The sequence below is a fragment of the Oryzias latipes genome, chromosome 23, assembly GCF_002234675.1.
Source record: "Oryzias latipes chromosome 23, ASM223467v1".
In the NCBI taxonomy this organism is placed as follows: Eukaryota; Metazoa; Chordata; class Actinopteri; order Beloniformes; family Adrianichthyidae; genus Oryzias; species Oryzias latipes.
The window spans coordinates 20,696,886-20,714,717 of record NC_019881.2 but is presented as its reverse complement, the minus strand read 5'-3'; the positions used below and the strand labels follow the sequence as shown (position 1 = coordinate 20,714,717).

At 41.2% G+C, this 17,832-nt stretch overlaps 1 protein-coding gene and 1 long non-coding RNA gene across 7 annotated transcripts in view; one reads left to right on the top strand and one right to left on the bottom strand.

Moving 5' to 3' along the window:
- Positions 1 to 17,832, bottom strand: part of LOC101166178 (diacylglycerol kinase iota) — an 82,664-nt gene that overhangs the window by 3,907 nt on the left and 60,925 nt on the right. For 2 of the 5 annotated variants that reach the window (XM_023952272.1, XM_023952273.1), the window contains exons 18-33: positions 16,313 to 16,386; positions 16,126 to 16,237; positions 15,954 to 16,040; positions 14,347 to 14,459; positions 13,049 to 13,111; positions 9,736 to 9,836; positions 9,581 to 9,660; positions 9,326 to 9,370; positions 8,456 to 8,525; positions 7,670 to 7,710; positions 7,466 to 7,590; positions 6,761 to 6,786; positions 6,034 to 6,071; positions 4,202 to 4,322; positions 3,973 to 4,009; positions 1,876 to 1,975 (exon numbers count right to left, since the gene is read on the bottom strand). In XM_023952272.1, coding sequence (XP_023808040.1) covers positions 1,876 to 1,975; positions 3,973 to 4,009; positions 4,202 to 4,322; positions 6,034 to 6,071; positions 6,761 to 6,786; positions 7,466 to 7,590; positions 7,670 to 7,710; positions 8,456 to 8,525; positions 9,326 to 9,370; positions 9,581 to 9,660; positions 9,736 to 9,836; positions 13,049 to 13,111; positions 14,347 to 14,459; positions 15,954 to 16,040; positions 16,126 to 16,237; positions 16,313 to 16,386 — 1,233 coding nt within the window. The remainder of the gene's footprint in view (positions 1 to 1,875; positions 1,976 to 3,972; positions 4,010 to 4,201; positions 4,323 to 6,033; positions 6,072 to 6,760; positions 6,787 to 7,465; positions 7,591 to 7,669; positions 7,711 to 8,455; positions 8,526 to 9,325; positions 9,371 to 9,580; positions 9,661 to 9,735; positions 9,837 to 13,048; positions 13,112 to 14,346; positions 14,460 to 15,953; positions 16,041 to 16,125; positions 16,238 to 16,312; positions 16,387 to 17,832) is intronic. The other 3 variants (XM_023952276.1, XM_023952274.1, XM_023952275.1) reach the window with 3 other exon arrangements.
- LOC110017592 lies at positions 7,503 to 8,411 on the top strand. Of its 2 annotated transcripts, XR_002872727.1 has the most exons (3): positions 7,503 to 7,604; positions 7,944 to 8,173; positions 8,249 to 8,411. It is a non-coding gene; the product is annotated as an uncharacterized LOC110017592 (long non-coding RNA). The 2 variants fall into 2 exon arrangements; XR_002872726.1 differs by having other exon boundaries at positions 7,944 to 8,411.

The following is a 17,832-nucleotide window of genomic DNA, read 5'->3' as shown; positions in this document are numbered from 1 at the left end:
AGAACCAAGAGACACGGATTTGGATCAACTTTAACACTTTGTGATTCAGGGTTTCAAAAGAACCAATAGGAATTCATCAAATATTTATGTTTTTTTTTTAAAGATATTTAGTAAATCTCTTCAGGAAAAACTGCCTTTTGGCTGTGACACTGAGCCAACAGTTTTTTTTTCCAACAGTTGAACTTTCACCTTTGTGAGCTCGCGCCATAAAACCCGCCTAAAGGGCCTATTTGATGCTTTTCTTAAGCCTTTCAGGGTAAACTATATCTGTATGTATGATAATTTATTACCTTTGGCACACTAAAGAGTAAAATTTAAAATTAAAATATGAGTGATTTCCGCAGCTCATTTTCCAACTCGGAAGAAAGACGAGTTGATCTCTGAGGCCCCGCCTTTTGCTCCATGTGGGTGCCGCCCATTTCATGACGTCATCCTAGAGTCGGCCTCTGCAGTGTGTCTGCGTTTTGCCCACGAAAACAAACTACATCCAAGCTTTTGCAAAGATGAATCTGAGTATTGTACACATATAATGAAATTGTTAGCCGATCGGCGCTAGCTCCACAGAGAAAGTGGGTGTGTCTGATTGCCTGGGGGCGGGGCTGACAGTGCAGACTCTTCCTGGAAGGGGCTGGTCCTCACTTTGTGACATCATAATGTGAGATTGTGGATTGGGACGGGCCAGTGCTCAGAGGGTTTAAGAGGAATACTCAGAAATGTGAGAACTAATCAAAATACCACTTTGGGGTAGTTTATTGTTCTAATACACTTAAAAGCTCAAAAAGTCGATTTTGCATGATATAGGCCCTTTAAAAGATGTGAACGTGCTCGAGAAAGTCCTGAAAGTCAGTTTGAACAACCTGATTGAATGATATTCTTTTATTTTCATGCCTTGAATGCTGAGACCACATTCACTAATTATTGTTTTACTTTCCCAGAGACTGCAGAGGTTCTGTGTTTTCATTCCAGGCTCAGTTCTGAAAGTGAAACCAGGTTTCTGTTGATGTGAGAGTTCAACAGTTTATGATCCTCCCAAAGATGAAGTAATCCTGTTGTATAACAAATAACTGTTTATGAGAACTGGACTGAGTGACTCCTCCCCCTGGCGCTCCAAAGGTAGTTCCCTTCTATAGAGCCATAAACATCTGTGACTCAGTCATGCCTGCTGGTAAGAATAAACTTTCTTGCTCTGATACTTTTTTAAAAACTTCTTGATAATCCTCTTTGTTTTTTTTTTTTAAATGATAATTTTCTGTAGTTCAAGTTATTCAAGTTATTAACCGACGAACCAGATGGCTCAATAAAAGTAGGTGGAGCCTGCTGGGCCTTATGTCCAACATTCAAAACGTTGACAGATTTAGTGTAGCCCCGCTTTCAAGTGGCAGGGGTGTGGCCTTCCAACAAGCTCACTCCTGATTGGCAAGAGTGGTTTCCATGGAAACTGTGACTCAGACTGACAACGCCGGGCTCCAACAATGGCGACTCAATCGACTTCATTTGGTCTGAGCCGGGAATAAACCATTTCCTACTCAGTCCAGTTCTTGGATACGGTTTATGGCCGTATGGCTTTCAGTGCTTTAAAGTGCTGATAAGACGTTGCCATGGTGACAACATGTTAGGATGAAGCCGTGGAAGTTGAGGAAAACCTTTGGGATTTTTGTTAATTGTTAAAACACCTGAAAAGAAAAAAAAGTAGTTTGTTTTGTTTCTATTTAAATCTGCAAAAAAAAAAACACTTTTCTGTTAGATTTCTTTCAGAAAAGCACTTTTTCTCAGAGGATTCTGGACTTTCCTTTGGTCCTAAACGACGACAGATCCGTCACCAAAGCCCCACTGCCCCCCCTGCTTCTCTGGAAATCCTTCGTCTGTCTCCGTTACCTGGAAGTTGGTCTTTTCTAGCGAAGCTCCAGCTTCCACCAGTAATCTGCAAACGGCATGCTGCTTTTCTGAGGCTGCTTTGTGCAAGGCAGTGTCCCCTCTGCAGACACACAAACGTGATGCAGTCGGTTACCAGCAGGGTTTGAAGAAGCGTCACACTGACAGGAAATCAGAAAAACCACAGGAAATGTCAAGCACCGCCGCCAACACAGCCAAACACCCTGATTTCTCAAGTTTAGCTCAATACAAAACAATCAGAATTCAGCTCCAAACCAATAAAACAGGTGGAAACACCCAGAGGAATTCCAAACACCTGACATGCCAGTCACTGACTAGTCACTGCTTTGACCTCACATGATCCAGCAGAAAACATTTACAGGAGATTACGTCAATCTGGACTTTGTTTAGTTTCTGATTAAAGGCAAGACGTCTTTTTATTGCTTATTCCAGGTTTTTAGGCCTTAAAAGGGCAAACCTTCATGTATGTTCATGAAGATCTTATCTTTCTTCTGTCTGATGCTACCGGGCTCGGAAACACGCGTTCAAGCGACCACTTCCAAACAAAAGTCCATGTAAATGCACGTTTCGGGCTTCCGCATTCAAAACTATCACTTTTAAGTCTTTTTAAGTCCGTTTTTGGGCTCTCCGTCTAAACTGCACAGCCACTGAACATGTGTTGAACTTTGACCAATTGGACTTGGATTTGGTAGTGACGTACGGATGGCGTCCTTTTCCAAACAGGGAATTGCTAACTATTAGAAAAATAATCATGGAGAAGAAATTAGTAATTGTGATTTATCTCCAGCTGGACACCAAGTCTTTCATTTATCTGAATAGAGCTGTGAAAGAAAAACCCTGGAGCAAAATTTGAAAGATTCCCACCGGCACGACATTTCGCACTCAGCCTGTTCCAACTGGCACTAGTATCGGTTAGCGACAATCCAGTGTAAACATCAAATGCTAAAATCGCGTTAAAAAACTCAGCATTCAGTGCATTTTTAAACGCGCATCACAATGTCCGGTGTGTTCGTAGCATTACAGCCCCGCCCACATGGAGGCCAGGTCATCTCCGACTGGTCAATGCGACATAAACAACTCTAACCAAACTCTTTGTCTCACGGTTCAGTGGCAAAATCTTGTACCAGAAACTGCTCTTTGTGAAATGGCACAAACTTCTACAGCTGCACGTTTGTCCAAAAAAACAAACTGCATCCACTGCTGCCTCACAGGCATAAACACACTTTCTGACCACTGTCGAAGGGTCGGTCCTCTGAGCAGCACAGCAGACACTTCTAGGAATTTCACCCCAACGATGGCTAAAAAAACAAAGCCTACCCAGCTGTGAGCTGCACCGCCCCTGGTGGTCGGCTTGGGTTATTATAGTGTGAGATTTCCAGAGATCAGGGGTTCAGAGTGTCCCCACAAATAAACAAATGCAAACAAGTAAACTTGGAAATTTAGGGAAAAAGTCAACATTAAACAGTCGGAAACAGGAAATTCAGACTTTTAGAGAATTTTTATAATGTTTTAAGCAACATTTTCAGCAACTTCAGGTTGCGTCAAGCTCCCATGAGCACAATTATTCACCCTGGAAGCCTAAATTAAACCTAAGTCGGATAAATAATGTGAAAAGTTCAGTTTTTAAAAGAAGAGTGATAATTCCAACCTGAAAAACCTGCCAATTCTTCATTTTTCTTTAAGATATACACAAGAAGTGTAAAAATAATCAGGTTTTAAGCACAGCTAACAGTTTTAAATTTTCAAATCAAGCATGATTTTCTGAATATAATTTAGATGCGTATTACCCAACAAATGTATAAAAACATGTATAGATTTTTTAAAGATGTGTATTTTGTTTCATTTTCTATTCTTCAGATTTTGTTTTCTGGTGGCTTAGACGTGTTTTTTTCTGTTTACATACCACAGTTTTTAAAAAAAGTGTAGCGGGAATCAAAAGTAACAAACATGTTTGTCTGGTTTGTTCCGGTTTCTGAAGGTCATTTTTGTGTCTTCAAAGCCGTGAAGGAGTGTGGCTTTTCTTTATTTCAGCACCCAATTCAGTTCAAAAACAGGAGTAACCAAAGAAATCGGACGTACTTCTCTCTGTCTGTCAGATCCAGGAGGACTTTAGAGCCTAAGGAGAAACAAAACAGGAAGTGTGAGAACCTTTGCGGCTTCACCTTTGACCTTTTTGCATCGGTTTGGATTAGTGAGCAGATTGTCAGTCGATTCCAGAAAAGGAGCAGATAGAAAAGACATTCGTCTTCTGCACTTGACTGCTTTCTATCTGCTCCGTTTCTAAGCGTCTGCTTCAGCCTCTTCCCACCTTGTTGCAGGATGTATCTGACCAGGTCGGTGTGTCCGTTCTGAGCGGCGATGTGCAACGCCGAGCAGCCTTCGGCGTCTCTCACCAGCAGACTGACGCCTCGCTGCACGCACTCGGACAGCTGCAGACAGGAAACAGATTCTGAGTGCTGCTCCCACAAAAAACAGCTGATAACTTGAGGTATTAACCCAATCAAAACAACTAATAATGCAGGAATTTCAACTCAAATACAATAAAAACAACAATTGTCATGAATTGAAAATAAAACAATTAACATTTAAGATACTTTAAGTTTGAAAATATGTTTGACACAAAACTACAAAGAAAATGTCTCTTTTCTGGCTGTAGTGGTTTTCTGAGGAACTGCGACATTTGGTATTTCTAGGTTAGCCTAAAAGTTCCACTCCGATCATCTTTTGATCGATTTTCAACGCGCTTTCCAGTGGTCTTGAATGAACCACATTATAAAAATATATGAAAATAACTGTTGTTTTCTTGAACCTAGTTTCTGCAGAGCGGCAGGAGTTCATTAGAAATTCACCTCTGAATTGGGGGCGGGACTGTTGGCGTGGAGCAACCCCGCCCCCCTTCCCCTTTCCATCTGATTCACGACAATTTGAAATAAAGAAATGCTTAGAAATGCCGTTTTTGAGCTTAGTTTTCTTTCTATACGTCCTTGTTGAAGAGTATTTTATTCAATTTCTCTTTAATGTTTGCGCCTGTGATTGCAAAAAAAAAGCCTATTAGGTGAAGACAACAACACCCACCACCAAAGACAATCAAGATATTCTTTTTCTGAAGGATTTTTGCTTCTTTCAGGCATAAAATATTCTTTTTCCACACAGTAAGACATTCTTTTAAGATCAACTTTTTCTTAAATCTCTTTTTATTCGCTGGTTTGTCAAAAAAGAGGAAACATTTTTTAAACCAGATTCCAATTAATGAGCCCCTTTAAAGAAATAAAAATCCTGATTATTTAAATGTTTGCACCCCAATTTTAAACAGAAAATGCCCCATCAAAATAAAACATGCTAATAGATTCTTGAAAAAATTAATTTAGTTAAGAATTGAATGTGGATTTATTTTAAATGTGACTCTTTGAAAGGAAAGAAATAAATTTTGTTCCTATTTAAAAGCTGAAAATACAGAATTTACTTTTAATAAAATTGTTTGAATAAATGAATAAACACATTTAGAAGGAATTAGTCTTTTTTTTTCCTAAAAAAGCTTCTGGTGTAGAGGAAGTGGATCAAAAATCTCGACGTACTTGAAAACAAAAGCGTAAATTTAGAATTTTTGTGTAAAATAAAATAAAACAACAAACCTTAAAAAATATTCCCAATTTACGCACTTTTTAAAATAATTCTTCATTTTTTGGAGCCTGTATACATTGTGCATTTTGTTGTCTGCTTGTTTTTAATTTTAAAGTGACTTAAGCTGCGATGCATAAAAAGTGCTTTTCTTGATAAATAAAGTTTGATTTATTGAACTAAATCACCAACATTTTGTTTAAATTTAAATTTAAAAAAATTCTTAAAAAAGCAGAAACTGCAGAGAATTTTATTGACAAACGGCTTTAATATTTAGCAAAAACGTAAAGACATACGTTTTTTTACAATAAACCTTCTCAAGGACAAAACCAGCTCCACTTTCTAACATTTATTTATTTGATTTACTTTTCTGTTGTTTGTTCAGGGATTTCCTGCTGATTGCTTTTAGAAATCCCCCTTACAGAAGTATTTATTGTTTTGTTTAAAGGCTCGGTTTGCGGCTCGTGTGGTTAAACCGGTTTCAGAAATCTCCGTGCTGCAGTGAATAAACGTAAACGGTACCGTAGGAAGATCTCCAGACACGGCAGCAGTCAGGAGGGCTGCAAACACACAAAAACACGCGTGAGTGAGGTCACAGTGACTGTCATGAGTTCAGTGACGGGAAAATCCCGTTTGACTTCTTTACCTGCTTCCTCCGAGTGTAGAAAGCATTGAAATGTCGGACATATATTTGAGTAAATCCGTCGTTTGTGTGCGACGACAATTGTGTTAAAGACGTGAACCGGTCCAGCGAGTCTGTGATCCCGAGTCCCGGGAATTTTCTTCAGTAGGGAAAAGGGGAGCAGCGCCAGCTTCCTCTTTCCAGAGAAACCCGTCCAGACGAGTGTTTGTGTTTAAATACCAACAGAAAAACGTCCGCAAAGGTTCAAACTGTTTGAGGAGCGTCTGAGAAGTTCTTCATCCCGTCAGCAGGAGCAGAACCGTCAACAGAACCAACGTTTGATTTGGAATCTGATCCGTTTCAGACTAATGAAGCTGCTGAACCCAAAACCACCGGGGAGGTTTGAGTGTCTCTGTGTTGGTGTATAAGTGTGTGTGTGTGTATGGCTTTTTACTTTGTGTATGTGTGTGTAATGTGTTTGTTTTCATGTTTTCTTGTTTGTGTGTGTAGTGTGGACATAAATGTGTGTTTTGTGTGTAGTTTTTAGTGTGTACGCATTAATGTTGGTGTGTGTAAGTGCATGAGTATTAGTGTGTATGTGCATGTTTTAGTTTGTGTGTGTCTTACCTTGTTCATCAGTTGTCAGATTGGTCCTGTAAACACAAATCCATGAGTATTAATTGATCAGATATTTTTACATTTATTTATATTGATGATATTCTCTAAAGAATTCTCTAAAAATCGATTTTCTGAGTCATTTGTGGTTTAAATGAAGCTTAGAAGAAAATTTGCTGTACATCGCTTATACCAGCAATGTATATCTTTACATCACATCTACGGTGCTAATACATTCAAATCACGTAATTGAATCACGAATCACTTATGAATTGTATATAAACGGTTCATGTTCTACATTGATTTTTTTTCTTTGCATGGTTAATTAGTAGCTCTGCCGTGGTTTTAATGCGGTTCATTCATGATACATCTGTGTAAATTTCATGTAAAGACCACAAACTTTCTCACGTTTTCCACGCATATTCACGAATGACCAATTTTCATCCGTGCAATATGTGCAAAATGTACGTAGTGATTGTGTGACACGGCATTAAGATGTGAGAACAGCTGATGGAGCTCAGAAACCAGGAAGAATTAAGTTGAATCTAGTGGTTCCTGCTGAGAACTACACCTCTTACAGAAATGAAAACTAATTTCTATGAAGAAATAAACAAATCTTTTAAATTTAATCAAAACGTTTTAGGAGTTCTAGTTTAGGAATCTAAAATAGTCTCTTTTTGTTCCTTCTAGGCCTTCATAGTAATAGGAAAGTCTTACTCGGAGGCGGGTTCCACCACCAGATCTGGCATCCCAGTGGACGACCCCTGGCTCACCACGGGTCCCTCGTGGTCCAGGATGAACACCTCCTCCTGGCAAATTTCTGTCACAAAGTGGAGGTGCTCCTGCAAAGACAGAGGTGGGCAGAGGAGGGTGAGGGCGTGACCCCACCGTCAGGAGCGTGGCTGTGGGAGGCGGCCGTACCTGAGCCTTGTCGATGCGATAGAAGCGATCAGCTGACGTGGCTGAAAATTAAAAAAAAAACCACAGGCCGTCATTTTCTGATGAAACAGTTTCCCGAAGTCATGCAATAAAAACAAAATGTTATGTATATTTTTAAGTGTCATGTATGTATATATACACACACATACACACATACACTCACACAGTTGGACCCTTTTTCCTGTTTGGTAATACGACAATCGTTGATCTAATTTGGTCTGCGGCTCATCTGTTGCTTCTCTCCTACTTTGTTTAGATCATGTGACCACCGGCTACAATGGTCGTTTGGGTCCAGTTGTTCTGCTCCAACGTCTGATTGGAAACAACCTGAGACCACTGCCAAAGATGGGTCAGAGAGCGGTTCCTGGCACTGGGTCTGCTTAGATGTATTCAGACTGAGAATTTGTTGCGGACTGCGGTTCACTTTAAGTGGACCACATGTGTCCGGTCTGAATTCATCCTTGATTTCATGTCTTTAGTCAACAGGTGAGGCACTTTTAAGTATTTTTATGGATTATTTAGTTCTATCTTTTTTTAATGTCTCTCTTGTTTAAATTAAAGTAAGAGTTGTGGACCAGGGACAAAACTAGCTATCTAGCTGGCTTTAAATTCATCCATCCATCCATCCATCCATCCATCCATCCATCCATCACATAACATTTGCAGCTAGAAGTTGTAAACCTGAATCCAAATAAGTTCAATAAAAAAGCTTTGATTGTCGTCTGAGAAGATTCGTTTTTTTTTTCTTCCATGTTTTCTTGGACTCACAGTCCAGGAAGCTCCAGTTGGGCGACAGTCTGCTGCTGGAACTGGTCCTGGGGACGCCTCTGCTCTCATCCTGCAGACAAAACCCAGACACTGATCATCTGTGCAGACGTCTGACCCCCCTACCCCCAAACGGTGAAGTGACACCAAAGGGGGGGGGGGCAGTGCTGCTGAGCCGTAAAACCATTTTACTGCTTTAAAAAAAATCAGCATTTTGGTAAGAAATTTGTAAAAAAAAAAACGGTGCAAATTCAACAATTTGAAATTTTTTTTTATATTCTACACATTTTGATCCACTCATATCTGTGAGCACAACAGCACAACACCCCCACAAACATCACAGTGAAGACGTAAAAAGATAAAATATTAGAGTATTTTTGAAAACAAAAATGAAATTCAAACAAACACTACTCACAAACAGATTTGAATCTTCACGTCATCAATAAATCAGAATTTAAATGTAAAGAAATTACCAATTTTTAATGTGCACTGTTCAGTGTTTTAGATTAGATTTTGTTGTTGTTTTTTTACATTTCTGCTTCGTTTAGGTTTTAACTCACTACTTGTACACATTTATTGACTATTTTAGGTTAAATATTCTTTTATTTAAAGCCATAAAGTTTATGCAGTAGCAATAGTATATCATAACATTTGTTCATGAAGGGGAATTTAATTCATATTAGCCTTTCTGCTAAGGAGCGCCACCAGAACCAGAACCAGAACCAGGTGGGTTCACGGATTCATGCTAGATTCATTTTAGGATCAAATCTTGTTCCTCAGGAATACTATTTTGTGAGTAGTGTTCTGAGAAGCTTAAACTTTACATGTAATATTTATAATCAGTTTATTTGCCTCCAGAGCTTCTCTGTGTACCTGGTAGTGCACTCTGTGGCCAGTAGGTGGCGCCTGGTGTAAATCCTAGCAAGCACAGCAGACAGTTTTCAAGGTTAACAAGCAGCCAAAGCACTTCCACCAGAAAACTTCCACATATGGTTAAAGCGATTAGTGAGCGGCGCCTCCCGAGGGTCAGTAGGAGGTCTCGCAGCCACAGAAGACCATGAAATAATGATGAAGAGGAAGCAGTGATGAAGGACGGAGAGCAGACGGGTGACTTGGACGTAGACTCACCTCTTGCAGCCTGTCGATGTAAAGTCTGCAGGTTTCCAGGTCGCAGTCTCCCCTCACCACCACGATGCCCACGGGGATGGCTGCAAAAACACAAACACCGTGACAACCACGGCCAGCAGGGGGCGGCAGGGTCGCACGGAGACGAGCCGGCTTACAGACGTCCCGCAGGCGCTCCTTGTCGAACTGCAGCCTGTCGTACTCCTGCAGGCTGATGCGGTTGACGCGCAGACGCAGGCGGTCAGGGACGGCATGAGGACTGGAAATGAAAAACAGGCGCGTGAAGGAGCCACCACCCGCACATGCACACACACACACACACAGTCACAACGGCACATGCACACCCAGTCACACACACACACACATGGATCACAGGACACATCGGGTTCAACAGGTTTCTTCACACAGATTGTAGGAGTTTGATGAAAACTTCAGCTGCAAATTTTAAGTTTCACTGCAAAAACATAAAATATCGAGATGTTTTTTTGGACGAGTTTCCATTTTAAATATATTATTACACTTTATAGGAGACTAAACTAGTAACTTTTAATTAAAATGTGACGACTTGTTTGAAGATAATTAATCTTAAATATATTAATTAGTCATTCAATATCTTATATTTATTCACTTTTTTGACTTTTTTTTTACTTTTGGCAGAAGTTTTATTTTTTAAATGTGAAGGGTCTCATTTTAAGAACAGATCTGCTTGATTTAGAGAAACTGGAAAGTTTCATTTGGCTTTTTATGGCGATTTTGCCATTTTTAGAGAAAAAAGGACATAGTTTCTGCAGAGCGGCGGAGAAACCCCGCTCTCCTCTTCCCTGTTCCCAAGAGCTCTTTGTTCACACGCTCTTCCGCCAGCTCACAGCCCGTCACACCCCCAACCTTACATTAGTGGTACAACAAAAATGGCGACCAGCATTGGAGCTATCCAGCCGTAACAATTTTGAGCCCGCCCTGCATATTTTCTACGTCACAAATACAATCTTTTTCAAACAGCGTCTATCTGCTCCTGATTCACAACGATTTGAATAAAGAAATACTCAGAAAGACAGTTTGAATTTTTTCATCATCAGAAGAATATTAGGACCACCAAAGAATTTGGTCGCAGTGGGACTTTAACAACAGCAGAACAGAAGATGGAAAGTAAACAAATATTTACACATAATGTTAAAGACAAATTTACCTTAAAGTGTGTAATTCTGTTTAAGAAACAAGGATAGTTGGACTGTTAAAGCGCTAATGGCCATGTCACACAGATGCTACGTACATTTTGCGCATATTGCACGGATGAAAATTGGTCATACATGAAAATACGTGGAAAAAGTGAGGAAAGATGTGCCTCTTCACGAGAAATTTTCACAGATGTATCACGAATGAACCATGTCAAAACCAGTACAAATACACCTTGCAAAGAACAAAAATCAATGTAGAACATGAACCGTGTGGGATGTGATTCATTCGTCAATTATGTAATTTTAACGTTTGCCAATGCATCTCGCAAAAAGATTTACGTAATAATTGCAATCAACTACGTAAAATATGTGTAAACTGCGTAATTCTCAAACAAGCCAACGTTTTCAACACCTCAAAACTGAATTCACGTAAAGACCCGTCGGCCGAAACCCTCGCCGAACATCGAAGGGGTGACCAACGCAAGAAAAGTTTCTCAAATAATGAATCTCGTAAGACCGAAATATAATTCGTGGAAAATGTGCAAAATGTGGCTGTGTGACACGGCCTTTAGGTTTGGTTATGTTTGGGGAAAATGTATAAAATACTGTAAAACATTACAGAGCAATACATCTAACTGTGAGAGTTTATTGCTAATTTTACGATTTCATTTCGTTTTAACCCCGGAGAACCCAGGAGCAACTTTTCTTCTGGGATTTTAAAGTTAATTTGACCATCTTTAAAATTTTAAGTAGCAGCAAAATAAAAAATAAAAATACATAAATAAAAATGGGGAAAAAAAGGTCTCATGGGTTCTTCTGCTTATTTAAGAGATCTTGCCAAACAAATTTGACGGGATCTGTCGACAGATTTTTTCACCTAAAACAAGAGAACATCTTGTATTCTACATATTTTTACATTATTTCTTTTTCCTCCAGTGTTTTCTGATCGAATTGGAAAGATTTCCTTTAAATTGCTGAAGATTTACAGATTTACAAACGTGAGTGACGGGAAGCCTTCAGTCCTGAAGGAGTTCACATCAAAGACGACTGAAAAAAAAGAGGTTTTTGTTCCACCAAGGCTTAATGGCAACACAGATTTTCTGGGCAGGACTGGTGAGTGCAAAGCTTTGGTGCAGGACGCCAGACAGGAACGTTCAATTCAAACGGACCACGGCGGGAAAAAACACGGAGACGAGAGGCAGAAGCGTGTCGACATCAACATGCTGCCATTCACCCAACTCTGTCCATCGCCTCCATTCACCATGACGACAGAGAACAGCTCCGTCTGACCAATATTTGATGACCTTTTGCTTTAAAGTGCCAACTCAGATCAATGTGTGAGGTGTTTCAAGAGATCCGTGATGAAAAAAAGCATAAACTTCAATGCTGCGTTCACTCCAGCGTCACAGGAGCCAGCGTCTAATGGCCACACGTTTTCATGTAGAACCTGAAAACTGACGTAAATGTACGTGGCGACATGTTACCGAATGGGGCTCGATGTAAAATGTCAAAATTGTGCAAATTTCGCTCCAGGCTCTATTCTGATACACGACAGACTTGATGTCATTGACTTCCTGCCGGGACAAAACCACAATTCCTAATTTATCCTCCGTGATCATCTTTGCAACAGTTGGCCCTTCCGTGTTTTGGAAAGGACGCGACGCACATGTCACTACCAAATCCCTCATTAGTTACAGTTCATTGGTTGAATGAAACGCCCGTTCTGTACATAGAGACCGGACTTCATAACATGCATAGCGACACGTGAACGCGAGGGATCTAAACGCGGAAGGAAACGCTTTTGACGTGCGTTCGCAAAGACTTGAATTGAAAGTGGCCGCTTGAACGCGAGACGTGGCGGCCGGTGTAAAAGCTACCTTGACAGGTTTGAACACGGAAGCCAGAAATGGACTTTTACAGCAAGCAGGGAGCAAGGAGGACAGCAAAACCTCTGATTTCAATGCTTTTAAAGCGTAACACACCAAACAGGCCACAGGGGGGCAGTAAAGCAACAGGACTGGTTGTTTTACTATTCCCATGGTGACATTCATACATGCGTCTGCTGTCGACTTTTTGTTAAAAGGGGCCCCGTGAACACGTGTTGTCGAGGCCGGTGTGAACGTAGCACAACACAATTTTGAGCAAACTAAAAGTCATATCAGTGATTCGTAAAAAAAAAGTAACTGAAAGAGTGCGATGATGAGGCGTCTGAGTGAAAAGTCAAATATTGGTGGAACCAGACGGATCTGAGCAGACGACCTTCACGCACCAAGTGACAGAGGGCTGAGGTACTTACACAGAGAAGGAGTCGGGGGGAGCAGAGAGGCGGCGCAGATCAGCTGCACACACCTTCTGAATACTACGGCCGCACACACGTGCACGGACACACACAAGAAGAGAGGAGGAGGAGGAGGGCGAAGAGGAGGCAAGAGAATAAAAAGGTAAACGGAGGAGATAATCCAGGAAAAAAAATCAAGGGGAGGGGGGGGGTGAGGAAGAGGAGGGACAGACGGAGAAAGTAAGTGGACAAACATGGATAGCACAGCAGCAGCGCTAACACTAGAGACTGCAGTTACAGCAAGAAAATCACTAGAGCTCTCCTCTTCATGCATTACCTGTTGAACACTGAAACACCTGGAGGACTCACAGGTATAAAGACAAGATATACATATAGGGCTGTCAGTGCTGGGGGGTTAGGGTCTGCACAGATTCAGGGTTTGTTCCTGAGCAGAAGTACGGGGTAAGATAACTGTCAAGATGAAATGTATGCTCGTAGACAAAAAACAGTATCTGAAAACAACATTTAGTTTTACATTTAAATGTTTGTTGTGAATACGACATTTCTTTTTTTTGATAGAAGACTTTTTTTTGTCTTGAATAGAAAGTTTTCTGTCAAATTACTGTCACAAATACATTACAGGCATATATATATTGAGTTATGAAACATCAATTCAACTAAATGCGCATGAGGCTCATTTATTTAATGACTCACTCCAATGAAAAAAGGTGTTTTAACCAGGTCCTTGTAGCAAAACACAGAGTAAAATCATAACCAAGGCTGCAAAAAGTCATGAGTAAAACCTAAAAAGGTTGTAATAAAAATATAGAAAAGTTGTATTCAAAATACAAAAAAGTCGTATTTAAAACTGAAAAATTGTATTCAAATAATAGAAAATTTATTTTTTAAAATAGAGAAAAGACGTTTTTAAAATAAAGAAAATTCGTATTCAAAATAAAAAAAAACTCGTATTCAAAATAGAAAAGTCGTATTCATAACAGAGAAAAGTGGTATCTAAACTAAGCATATCAAACGTAAAACTAAACGCTTTTTTCTTTGTTTTTGTTTGTTTTTAAGTATGCAAGTGTCTGTGCGCATACGTATCATTTTGACAACAATCTAACTCCATAGAGAAAGTCCATAATTGGACCTTCGTCATCTGACTGGAGCTGGATGGAGATGTGGGACACTGATAGGAGTGAATGTCCGCTTGCTCAACAGACTGGATGAGTCACTCGGGTTTTTACAACCCTCCTGGCCTCGTCCTCCATCTGTGCGCCCGTGTGTGTTTGTGTGTGTGTGTGTTTGTGACTCACTCGTTGAGCAGGGGCACGGAGGTGCGCCGCTTGCTCTTCTGGACCATGTTGGCCTGATTTCGGAGCGAGATGCGCAGCGTGGATGGAGCCAGTCGGCACGGCTCGCCGTCCACCTGCGTGTGAACAAAGTGAAGCGATGACGGAGCGAAGCATCAGCGGGCGCCGCTCTGTCAGATGATACCTGCCTTAGGCCTGAAACCTTCACAGTACAGCAAGCAAGGAAGACAGCAAAACCTCTGATTTTAATGCTTTTAAAGCGTAATATACCAAACAGGCCACAAGGGGGCAGTAAAGCAACAGGACTGGTTGTTTTACTAATCCCATGGTGACATTCATAGATGCGTCTGCTGAGGGATTAACCCTTTAAAAGCACAATAACACAATTTTTTTTCAAATAATAACTCTTCAAGCATTTATGCCAATAACACAATTCCAACAGATTCTGGAGTGAAAAAGCAGCTTAATGCTGATCCTCGAAGCTTTCTCCACCTCAGAATCTGCTGATTTACTGCTGTAAAGTGTTGCATGGCACATTTTACAGCTGTTTTTTCTCTGAGCCAGACTCCGTTAGAATTAGGTTATTTGTGTGAACGGTTAAGGAGTAGGCTTGGGCGATGTCCCTTAAATTGGCCGTTGACGATGTTTGCTGACAACCATCGGGATGGACGATGATATCGTCGGGGGGGGGGGGCTATTTTTACATTTTTCGTTCTTATATAATTGCTATTCGTTATTTTACTTTATTACTTTTTTAATTTTATTTCCCAACTAATGACTCATCCGCGATGATCCAGTATAAACTGAGGGGAGTGACTTTAACAAAAAAAAGTAACAAACAAAATAGACAAGAAGTGGTCGGACAGGTGTTTCATAATAACCGTAACATTATTAAAAGCACGTTTAGAAGATCATCTCGTATTTTACCGAGCTGACATGTCAATGTATAAAGCCGCTCGGCGCTGTTTAACATTGTTTTGTATTGAATTGTTACATTCAATAAAGTTTGAAAAAAAAATAGCTGCTCGGCGGAACTTATATCCCCTTCAGGTTTTTCAAACCCTACTGCGCATGTACGAATGATTTATTCCGACCGAAAGTGTGACCTAAGTGAACGTTTGTTATATTCTGAAAACATTTTTCTGTGCCCATGTAGACGGTTGGATTCTAATCCGACCATTGATCCCATCAAGATATTTTGCACATGTAACCGCGGCTTATGGTGTCGACTCGCAACGTGGCGGGGGCGTGGCATCACGATGGTGTCTCTCTATCGGGATGTCAGTCACCCATCACGATGGACGATGGTATCGTCCATCGGCACAACCCTATTAAGGAGTTTTGGTAATTCAAAGAACGTCAACACTGGGGATAACCGTAAAGTGTTGGAAAGTGTGTTTTATCAGGCAGCAGTGGATGCAGTTTATTTTGTCTGGACAAAAATATACTTTTGGAGTTTTTGTTGGCTTGTAGCATTTCATGGAGGACCGTTTTGTAATTTCTAACGTTTTCTACTTCTCTAAAACCTTTTATTTCGGTAAAAACCAAAGAGTTATGTTTATCATGAAACCAACGCTGTCAATTTTCTACATCTGACTGGATGTGGTCACCTGAACAGGTACAGTCTTATAGGTGGTCAGGATGACTTCTCTGCATTGGTGAAGTCTCTCTCCGTGGCCTCCAACCTGCAGCGCCGCCTGGTGGACAAAAGTGAAACTCCTTCTGTGAACTTAAACTTTTTTTGGGGTTGTTTTCCGTCTTCAGAAAGGCGGTTTTCCTCACCAGTGAGGCCATGGTGAAGCCAATGACCTCGATGCAGCCGTCGTCATGGCGCTGTGGCTCAAAGTCACGATGGTCGCCGGTGTTTCCCCACGGCATGGTGCCGGCGCAGTACCTACACGGGTTCAACTTTTGAAGCATTTGTCTTAAAATTCTACCTTTTTAAAATCAAAGCGAAGCATCTCCTCACCTGGGAATGTTTAAAAAGACGATGCACTGAAATTTCAGCTCCTGGATTTTGGGCGTCAGGTCTGTGCCATCACACTGGAGAGAAACAATCGCAGAGTTACCGCAGTTTCAGGTGTCTAGCAAGCTCCACTTGTTACGTTCACACCAGCCTCGGCAACACATGTTCAAGCATCCACTTCCAATGAACTCACTATGAAAGCGCATATATGCACATTTCTGGGTTACGCGTCCAAAACTGTCGTGTTAATGCATCGCTACGCAATTTTTCAAGTCAGTGTTTGGACGATACATACAAAATGCACAGACCTTAAGTGCACACTAATGCTACAGTCACATATACAACTTCCACCCCCGCGATGACGGGGAGGCATCGTCAGAATCTTCAAGACTTCAACTCGCATCTCAATATTTTTGAAAATCGTTAGTGTGTTCATAAAAGTAGACAGCGGCCGCGAGGCGCCAGTCAGTCAGGATGCCGTTGAGAAATCAGAAGGCCACAGGATGGTGGCAGCTGGATCGCCAACCAGCTGCAGCTCTGATTGGACGATGTGTAAATGTCTCTAGACAACGGCCGTCCATATCAAGTACCGCCCGGCATGTAAATATATGGTCATCTGCACCACTGGGCATTTGCAACTCAGATTCTTCTTCTTCTCTGCCCGTCCTGTGCCCGTTGCTCTTCTTCTATGGTTATAGCGGAAAGCATAATGTTCCGCCTTCTTTGCATTCTTCTCAGCATCAACCCCCAATTCGTCAATACGCAGATGTTTGAGTCGCTGTGGTGCTATCAACGCCATGATGAGTTCTGTGCTGAATGCTCAACAGCCCTCGTCGAGTGCCCGCGCTGCTGCCGTACGATTTCTAAAAAGTAGGACAGCATGGGAGCTGGAGGTTGGCAGTCTAAAATCGGTCGACCATCAGATGATTTCAGGATCTTGGAGATCTTCCTGCTGCTGCTGGACTACCACCGCATGACCTCCAAATGTTTCCGGGCGACCGATGACCGGTGTAAGAAAAATTATCTGGTCACTGTTCACTTTGAACTTTCTCATAAAACCTCTGCGAGGCGAGTAAAAATGCAACCTACGGCCTTCCGATTGCAAATGCCACCAGCCGAATCCGCTGAAAAACCTGCATTTAGGTTGCTCCACGGTGGCATTTTGGGAGGTGTGACCTAAGTCTAAAACTGAGGACAGCGTCCTTTTTTAAAACACAGAAGTCCCGATCTTTGGAAAACTGATCATGAGGAAGAAGTTAATAATTGCATTTTTTTCTAACCTGCTGGAAATATACGACACCAAGTCTTTCATAAATTGGATTAGAGCTGTGAAAGAAAAAGATTGCAGCAAGATTCATGAGATTTGCACGGCTTCGACATCTCGCGTTTAGCCTCTTCATGCACTGGAATCGGGTAGAGACAGTCAGTCCTGTGCGAAGCCGCGTTCTTGAATGTGTCTTAAATCGGTGAGAACGTAACATAAAATCAGTTTTCTACTATAAATATATTTCTAACCCGATGCC